Source organism: Lampris incognitus, chromosome 10 (assembly GCF_029633865.1).
Source record: "Lampris incognitus isolate fLamInc1 chromosome 10, fLamInc1.hap2, whole genome shotgun sequence".
Taxonomy (NCBI): domain Eukaryota; kingdom Metazoa; phylum Chordata; class Actinopteri; order Lampriformes; family Lampridae; genus Lampris; species Lampris incognitus.
Window position 1 is genome coordinate 54,417,019 of NC_079220.1, and position 10,000 is coordinate 54,427,018.

General features: G+C 46.2%; 1 protein-coding gene across 1 annotated transcript in view; it reads right to left on the reverse strand.

Annotated features, from left to right (window-relative positions):
- Positions 1-10,000, reverse strand: part of cep112 (centrosomal protein 112) — a 150,852-nt gene that overhangs the window by 67,133 nt on the left and 73,719 nt on the right. Inside the window, exons 18-19 of the mRNA XM_056288467.1 lie at positions 5,707-5,814; positions 1,426-1,522 (exon numbers count right to left, since the gene is read on the reverse strand). Of these exons, the coding sequence (XP_056144442.1) occupies positions 1,426-1,522; positions 5,707-5,814 (205 nt within the window). The remainder of the gene's footprint in view (positions 1-1,425; positions 1,523-5,706; positions 5,815-10,000) is intronic.

The following is a 10,000-nucleotide window of genomic DNA, read 5'->3' on the forward strand; positions in this document are numbered from 1 at the left end:
ACCACTATACGCCAAAATAAGAAAACAAGAAGAGAGGGAGGAGTGGGTGGCAGAAACTTTCGGGAGTAGAGAGGGAAAAATTAATTAAGAGCAAAAAGAAACCTGCCGCTTTCACCTGTAATCCCATTTTCTCTGACGGACTAACGCAGAATATCCAAGCCCGGGAATTAATTCCGCCACACAAAGTTGCCATTTATGAATCAATATCGATTTTCATGCTTTCACAATTTATGGGATTAAGCTCTACAGGCGGTGCATTTTCCAGCAATTCCTGCCATCATTTGGGTTTATCCTGTTAATGAAGGACACTGAGTCAGAGAACAGCGCTGCAGTACAGGCACCAATCAGCAGGGATGCGATGCTAAAACACACAGTCATCTCTCATTGGAGTTTCAGTCAGCCACACACAATACAGTAGAGCAAAACAAAATGCTTCTAATGGAATGCAAAGCCTCGATTTTTTCAGGGCTAAATCATCCTGTCAGCTGAGGCGGGGCTGTATCCCCGCGTGGCTGTGAGCGGAGTCACCTGCTGTGAGGTGAGCTTTGGCAGTGGAGCTCCCAGCCCTGAGCCACAAGCCGTTCCCAGGCTCTGTTCCATTCCCACTCCCCCATGGCGGGGGGACTAGTGACCCCCATCCCCATCCTGCCGTGCAGCCTCAGCCGGAGCCCTGAGAGGACAGCAGGAGCCCGGGGCCCACTCCCCTCTCAGCTTTGAAGCTAATCCCCCTGCACATTGTGCTTGACGGCACCCTACCTGGCCTGCCAGAGATGCAGAGATCCTGAGCTTCTACCCCTAGTCCCTGCCCTATTCCCAGCTCTATCCCCAGATGCTGTATGCTATTCAGAGCAGGTGATGAATGGAGGGCTATCTACAGGAAGCCGGCTTCCCTCCTCAGCATCGCGAGGAAGGCCACAATAAACACTTCCATTTGGCAGATAAGCATTTACCCTTCAGCTTATGGGACATTTTATAAATACAATGGCTGAATAAAGCAGTAAGATTTTGTACATCACTGCATGTTCAATGTTGCATTTACAATGTCACACAAAACACACTGCACTGCTAAGCCGTTTTGTCTCCAAACAAAATCAGGAAAACACGATGTAGCTTGAGAACGCAAGCAAAACTGTGGCTGTAGTCTACATCTTCCACACACTGTCATCAGAGCTGTTCACCTTGTCTAACGTAACTTCCACATAGCGTTCTTCTTCTGTACTTTACTTGCCATTTATTGTCATAACATAGACAAATCGGGTCCACAGCCACAATACATGGTCACGCAGGGTGGGTCGGATTCATCCCCCCAGCTAAGTCACAACATTGACTGGTAGACTGACAAGCAGGCAACTGCTAAGAGAACTCCACAGCAGGACATGCAGCGACGGCAGTAACAGTGAACAGGGAAAGGACGTCCTGGCTTACTGTTCGCTCCGGTTTGAGACTCTCGGGGCATGGGTTTTTGGAGCAACCAGGATGTGAGAGGTGAAATGAGGATGTAGATATGGTCAGGGTAAATCCACTTTGGGAAGAAGAAGAAAAAAAAAAAACAGCAAAAAAGCAAGGCGGAGACGAGAGGAGAGGAGAGAGAGACCCAGCAAGGAGCCTTGTTGTGACATCACGCAGCGCCAGCGTGCAGTGGAGGATGCTGGGTGCTGCGGCTCTTAAAGGGACCGGCATGGCGGTTATGAGGGAAGGCTGAGGCAGTTACAGCACAGCGTGGTGCCAAACATAGAGAGCGGTCCAGGTGTTCCGGCACAGCATGGCTCCTGTCAGCCCAGACAGAAACGTCCCGAGTGTGTTACTGAGTGAGTACGTGTTAAACACAGTCAGACGGGACAGTGAAGTAATGGGCTTCAAACAACCCCAGGGGGGATATCTGAAATCTTTGGGAAGGAGGAGGGGAGAAGGGGGGGGGGAAGGGGGACAGAAGCCCCGTCTTTTCTCAGCAGGGGAGGCTGGAGTGGGTGTGAAACGGGAGTAAAGGCAGGCAAGATGCAAGAGAAGGAGAAAACACTCATTCCTCACAGCAGGGTATGAAGCATTGAGAGATGGGCATTAGGGCTGGTGGGTAAGAGCGTGCGTGGGTACCAGGTTTTTCTTTCCTAATGGGGACATTTGGATAGGATAGAAAAACCTGAAACTACCTACCTTGTGGGGGGACATTTTATGGGTCCCCATGAGCAAAAGGGTCTATATCAGGGTTGGGACTTTGTTTTAGGGTTAAGGTTAGCATTAGGATTAGGTTAAGGTTAGGGTAAGGGTTGAAATTAAGGCATGTAGGTATGATGGTTAAGGGCTAGGGAATGAATGTAGTCAACGAGGGGTCCCCACAAGTATAGGGTGCCATGGTATGTGAGTGTGTGTGTCTGTCCATGCTCACACACTTGAATGTCTATGACCTAGACCTCTGTGTGTGAGCACAACATCTGAAAACTAGGGCTGGATTAGAGCTTCCCTTGAGCACCAAGCTCATGACTGTGTCTATACCAGCCTTTTGACCTTCCTACGTCAGTCTAATGTCAAAGAGCAGGGCTCGGGCTCTTGACGCCATGACGTCCTGCGGCTGAAAGGGTCACGGGGAAACAACTCCTCCATACATAGTTCCCCTTTTAAAGTCTCATTGAAGCCGCCCCCAAGGAATGCTGCTTTGTGACCGGCTGAATGGACAAACTTGAACCCTGTGACACAGAGACACCAATCTCTCTAGAGTGGGGAGACACACAACGCGCACAAACAATACACACACGCGGGCATGGGTGAGCGAGTACACACAAAGTGTTTGCCATCGTACCTCCGCACGCAAAGAACAAGGGCAAACACACACATGTACACACACACACACACACACACACACTCACTCTTTGTCCCCAGAGCACTCTATCTGTAAAGTCAGTGTCATCAGCATCACCTCATTTATCACATCAGCACACAAAGAGCCTTCATCTTCGCATGTCTTTATCTGAAAGACAAAAGCCTCGCACCCCTCTGCCGTGCTGCTGAACCAATTTACATGGCTTCAGCTATCAAATGGTTCTTCTTGGCATCCTTCCCTCGCTATAGCTGCAGCTGATTACCTTGACCGGGACCGTCCCCCCCCCCCCCCCCGACTCTTTGATGGCATTCCTATTTCCCAAATGAAGTGAAAACGTATCAGTTTTCAGGAAGAGTATGTCAGCCGGTTACTGGATCATTAAAGGGAAGATGAAAAAGCCTTTCTCAAAAAAAAAGAAAAGAAAAAGTGTTTATTGCTGCAGCCAACATCTCAATCTCATTATTATGATAATGAGTCCGCATACCGTTGTCTGAAAGGCTGCATTTGCAACCTTCGTTATGGTGGACATTTCAAACATATTTCAGGGGAACAGAACGTACACACCCTACCCCACTACGTCCTAATCAGGATTCTACCCATAAAGACCGTTATTACTACAAAACAAAAACCTATCCAACCACAGACCAAATCCGTAATGGAAGTCCACTTCTTTGCTCAGTACAAACACCGCCCTCATGTGCGATGCTCACAGCCATCTGCAGCAATTGACACGCAGCTGAAGTCCATCTGCGTTGGAAATGAGCACGGTCGTGCTTATTAACCGGCAGGTTGAGGGCTAGTTGGGTTTCGAAAAGCAGCCTCAAGAAATCAACGGCGCCTCGGTTACAGATGGGAAATAGAGATGCTACACATGTTAATGCTGTGGCATGTAGGGGCTGAAATAGCAGCACATGCTCGAGTCATGAGGAAAGAGACTTAACTTTCTCTGCATTCTTCAATTACCCCACTCTTCTGAGCCGCCCCGGCCGCTGCTCCAGCCCCTCTGCCAACCCGCGGAGGGCTGCAGACTACCACATGCCTCCTCCCATACATGTGGAGTCGCCAGCTGCTTCTTTTCACCTGACAGTGAGGAGTTTCACCAGGAGGATATAGCATGTGGGAGGATCACGCTATTCCCCCCAGTCCACCCCCCCAAAACATGTGCCCCGACTGACCAGAGGAGGCGCTAGTGCAGCAACCAGGACACATACCCACATCCGGCTTCCCTCCCGTAGACACGGCCAATTTTGTCTGTAGGGACACCCGACCAAGCCGGAGGTAACACGGGGATTCGAACCGCTGTCCCCATGTTGGTAGGCAACGGAATAGACCGCCACGCCACCCGGACGCCTAAATTGAGTAATCCTGATTGGAAACTCAACTGAAAAGGTAAGACAACATTAAATTTCACTTTTTTTTTTACCATCATCGTCTGCAGAACAGGTAGTCCCCGGGTTACGAACACCCGACATTCGAACTCCCGTACTTACAAACGAACCTCCATAAAGCCTCTTATCTTAAAAAATCGAGTTACACACAATGGTTCGTACTAACGAACAGACGGACTACTCTGCACGACGCTCAAAACACTGCGTGTTTTAGGCGGTTTGAATTTAAGTCGAATAGTGTAAACATTGTTGTGTGCGTTGTGTTTTCGCTTAAATTTTCCATGTGTTTACCCTCGTAACCACGGCTTCAAGGCGTAAATCTGATGCAAGTGATGACGATGCATCGAAGAAAAGGAAAACGATCACAACTGAAACCAAAGTGGAAATAATAAAGCGTTCAGAGAGAGGTGAGACGCTCATCGTTTTTTCACTTACCCGGCGAGGCGGGAAGGCGAGCCCCGAGTGGGCTCTCGTTTCTGGCGTCAAACGGCCGGCGCCCACCAGACGCGACCCGCTCCAGCACAGTGGCAGGTGGGGAGTTTGAAATGTAAGACATGTTTCTTTAAAGCTTTTTATATCTATACACACATTGTCTCTCTCTCTCAATTATAAATACTGTACTGCAGTTATGTTTATTACGGCATTATTATATTTATGATGTTTCAGGTAAAATATATACTATATATGTACTAAGACAGACATTTGACTAATTGATGCTAGACGTGAACTGTACGTAACAGTTCTGACTTACATACAGATTCGACATAAGAACAGACTCAGAAACGGAACTCGTTCGTAACCCGGGGACTTCCTGTATTTACAGCATGTATTCATGTAGCGCTGTAACAGATTAAAACTACGCTCCATGTCTTTAAGCTTCTACCTCCAAAAAAAAAAAAAAAAAAAAAAAATCAAACTTATCTCAGATAATGTCCATTAATTTCCTGCAAATTAATTGAATTGGATACTTTGTAAAAACTGTCCCCCATCAGCGAGTTCAGTTTGAATGAGAAGCAAAAGTGATTGGTGATCAGGGGAGAGTGATGAAGATGGGCTGATAAGGGCCTGCCACAAAGACTGCATTACAGTTTTCAGCGGAGAAGATTTTAGATGTGTATTGAGGCCCCAATCTAAGCTTAATCTAAAGCATGTCCCTTATCATGAGGAATTAATCAGGTGGAACAGATGGGGTGAAATAACATAATATTCCAAATGGAGTCAGGAACCCGTGGCTGCCTCCGACAGGCCAAGTGTTTGCTGATAATGGGGGAAAATAGAGAATGATTATGGAGGTGATGACGGCTGTAAATGAAATCAGGAAGAGGAGTTTTTTCTGGCTGTTCCATCTACCCAGGAGCAAGGAACTGTGACTCCCTCACACATAGACACACATACAGCAGACAGGCACACAATGTAGACAGACAGACAGACAGACAGACAGACAGACAGACAGACAGACAGACAGACAGACAGACAGACAGACAGACACACACACACACACACCTGTTGCTCATATTTCTGTCTGAGCACATCCAGTTGTTGGGAGAACTCCTTGGACTGTTTCTCTCTGAGGGACTTGGAGCGAATCAGGTCCTCCTCAACCTTCTCCATCTGGAAACACATGTCGAAAACAGCTCAGGCTATTTTATCCTATCGTTTTTACTCGCTCAGATCATTAAGTATGAGTGGGTAATGAAACTATAAAATAATCACTGATGTCATTGAAAAGCTAAATCGACAAATTCACAAAAGTATAGAAGTTATGATGATATTTAAAGACACAGCAAACCTTAAAGTTCACATACACAGATGCGAAGGGTGAATGGAACCTTTGTTCACTCTCCTTGAGTCACAAACTTGCGATGTTGGAGGGTTTGTTTTTTTTATACTATTAATCCCCGTGGGGTAATTCTTCCTCTGAATTTAACCCATCCTAGCTGTGTAGCTAGGAGCAGTGGGCAGCCGCTGTGCAGTGCCTGGGGACCAACTCCAGTTCGTCTTGCCATGCCTCGGTCAGGGGCACAGACAGGAGTACTAACCCTAACATGCATGTCTCGCTCTCTCTTTCTCACGTTCATACACTCCTAGTAACCCCACCTTTCTCATAAATACCTCGATGCTGTCGAGACGGGTGCTTGCGTGCATGAAGGCTCTCCAACTTCCCATACAGGAAGCTGGGAGTTTCTGTGAGATCTGAATTTCAAACACGTGTTCTAGAAATTCCCACAGTTCAAAGACATGTAGGTCAGGTGAATCGGCCATACTAAATTGTACCTAGGTGTGGATGTGTCGGCCCTGTGAAGGCCTGGCGGCCAGTCCAGGGTGTCTCCCCACCTGTCACCCAATGACTACTGGATAGGCTCCAGCATCCTGTGACCCCAATTGGGATAAGCGGCTTGGATAATGGATGGATGGATGGATGGATGGATGGGTGTCTTTTTGATGGTGGGAAGAAACCGGAGCACCCGGAGAAAACCCACCGCAGACACAGGGAGAACATGCTAACTCCACACAGAGGACGACCTGGGATGGTCCCCAAGATTGGACAACCCCGGGGGTCGGACCCAGGACCTTCTTGCTGTGAGGCCACAGCACTAACCACTGCGCCACTGTGCCGCCTTTTTTTTGTGTGAGTTGGATTGACCCCAAGAACTATGCTGTTGGGAAGCCAGGGCTGTGCGATATTGAAAAAATTAAATGTCACAATATCTTTGATTGACATTTTGATATCAATAATGTGACCATATTTTGTGGATAACGATTGGTGCCTTCATGAGATATTTACACAAGAAAATGATCATTAGAATTGTGGCTATGATTACCAAGTAAGCAGAGGCATTCATTATTAATTTTACTCAGCTAAAAGTGTAGTAAGTTCAGAAAATTATATCCCTTTCCTGTAATGCAGCCTTTAAGACCACGGAATTTAAGTCATATTGGATGTTATGATAGCCAAAATCCTAGCCAATAGCTTGTCTCATATCACAATATTGACAATATATTGATAATAAACCCAGCTCTATGGGAGTCTTTTCCCCCTGTGTGCAGTCACTTGTAACAAACTGGTCTCAGATACTGGGCCAGATAAAGGTTCACCAAGACCCCTTATGATAACTCCAAAAAGAAAGAATGAATGGAGCTTTGCATTAGCAGGCCTACTGAGGTCCACCTCTGGAGCCTGGCCAACAACAGGCTATCACTGCAGAGCCCCTGGTGGTCAGGTGAGACCTGTAGCTTGGCTAAGCAAAAACAAGCAATATGGCATTATTGTCTTCTGAGCTGACCAGTAAGATGCCAGGATGATGTCAGATGTAATGCCCATTGGCACAGGGAAAAGGTTGGAGATGGTCAGACCTTGGTAACTGAAACTACTAGGTCTTGGAACATGGAACCTAAACTTAATGGGGGTGAAGGAGTCTGAGATTGTTAAATTGAAGAAATACCAACCGGATATAGTTGGGCTGACCACTGTGGAAATAGTGGGCTCTGGAGCCAAACTCCTTAACAGGGGTGTTCCGTTTCCTACTTAGATGTTCTTAAAGGCAAGAAACACACGACCCACAGGCAGGACGTGTGACAGTCACTTTTACCGGGTGAAGAGCAGGGTTAACTTCAATGCAACAAGCTGCAGAGAGGAAAACTCTTAATTTGCTTGTGCAAACACACCCAACAGCAATTTAGATTTTTCAGCTTTCGTGGAAATGGTGGCCACTTTCTACTTAGAGACTACAACGCTCTTGTGGGCATTGTTTGGGAGACCTGCAGGGGTTTGATGGGCAGGAATGGGCTGCCTCATCTGAACCGGAGCAGTGCGCCGTTTTTGGATATTGGTGCAAATCACAAAAGGGATCTTTCGGTTTAATTAAAGGCATTAATTGTTAAGGATTCTGTTGTTCTACAGTATTGCTGTTTATTGTTATTTGTTAGTAAAAAAAAACATTTTCCAGAAGGTTTGGTGTGTTTTATGCATGTTTGTAATCCTGAGGGATTTGGTTGAACGAGGTCAGCCCTGTGATGGCCTGGTGGCCTGTCCAGGGTGTCTCCCCACCTGCCGCCCAATGTCTACTGGGATAGGCTCCAGCATCCCCCCGTCCCTGAGAGCAGAAAAAGTGGTTCAGATAATGGATGGATGGATGGATGGATGGATGGAGGTCATATCTATGCACTTTTTGTGACATAACAACAGCTTGTGACAATTTTTCTTATCATGGATAAATTATAGACCTGCATAAATGCTCATAAAAAAACCCTCCGGATCTGAGACAATGCGCAACAAAGCGCTGCGAAACACAAGTGCAGAAACAGCCTATTAGCACCAACAAATTTAAGATTTCTATTTATAAGATTTCTATTATTTACAATTTCTTTATTGTCATTTCTCAGTACTCGCATACATTGAAAGGAAATGTGTTCTCTGCATTTAGCCCTTCCTATATGAGGAGCAGTGGGCGGGGCCAACTCCAGCTCCAGATTCAGTCAGTTAAAGTCTATAACGTTTTACAACCTGAACCTAACAGGAGTCAAACAAAAGGTACAAAACACACATATTTCTGTTATAACAATACTTTTAACGAGACAGCCATAACAGCAGGCTTAACAGTGTAATACTCTGACATTTTTATTTTTTGGGGGGGGGGTCCCCCCCTTTCCCCCAATTGTATCTGGCCAATTACCCCACCCTTCCGAGCTGGGGAGGGCTGCAGACCACCACATGCCTCCTCCGATACACGTGGAGTCGCCAGCTGCTTCTTGTCACCTGACAGTGAGGAGTTTCGCCAGGGGGACATCCCCCCTCCCCCCGAACAGGCACCCCCGAGCGACCAGGACACATACCCACATCCGGCTTCCCACCCACAGACACGGCCAAATTGTGTATGTTGGGACGCCCGACCAAGCCGGAGGTAACACGGGGATTTGAACCGCCGATCCCCGTGTTGGTAGCAACGGAATAGACCGCCACGCCACCCAGACGCCTACTCTGACATTTTTTTGACAAAGAAATCAGAAATCACTCAGAAATAAACAAATGTTTGATATTTGCTGTTTTTTGTTTTTGCTCTTACTTGTTTGGTCTTACTGTTTGCCTTGTCTGTTTTTTTTTTTTTGTGAAGCAGCTTGTGGCATTATTTTAGACAAGTGCTAAATAAATAAATTTATTATTATTAAATACAATTATTATTAAATGTGTTGACAAAATTTATTTTTGTGGCTCGCCTTTGATAGCCTACATTTAGCACAAAAAAAAAAACAAAAAAAAAAACGAATATATCCGAATCCCGAAGCTGAAAACCGAATACCTACCCAACAAACAAATATCTGAATAGTTGAATTTTTGGGTCCAGCACTACTTTTTTCCTCTCTCAGAAAAAAAGTGACTAGTCCCGACTTGGGTGGAGGGTGGGCAGCACTACCAGGTGGAGTAGTTTAGATATCATGAGTTTTGAGCATGAGTTTTAATCACAAGTTGGAGTAAAGTGGATGGTGATACTGATGGCCTGATAGGGGCATCAGCTGCACCTCCATCAGCAGCAGGTTCTGTATCAGACTCTCCTTGAGAAGAAAGTTGACCCATGCAGCAAAACTCTTCATTTCCTAAACAATTTTAGTTTCAAGCTTAATTTATATTCAAAAGCTTTAGTAATCTACTACTACTACTTTTGGCTGCTCCTGTTCGGGTTGCCACAGCGGATCATCCCTTTCCCCTGCAAGCTATTAGTAGCTATTAGACCTAAAGACAAAGACTGTGGACACAAGAGCCGATATAACAATTTTCCTTCTTTGATAGGTGAGAAGCTCA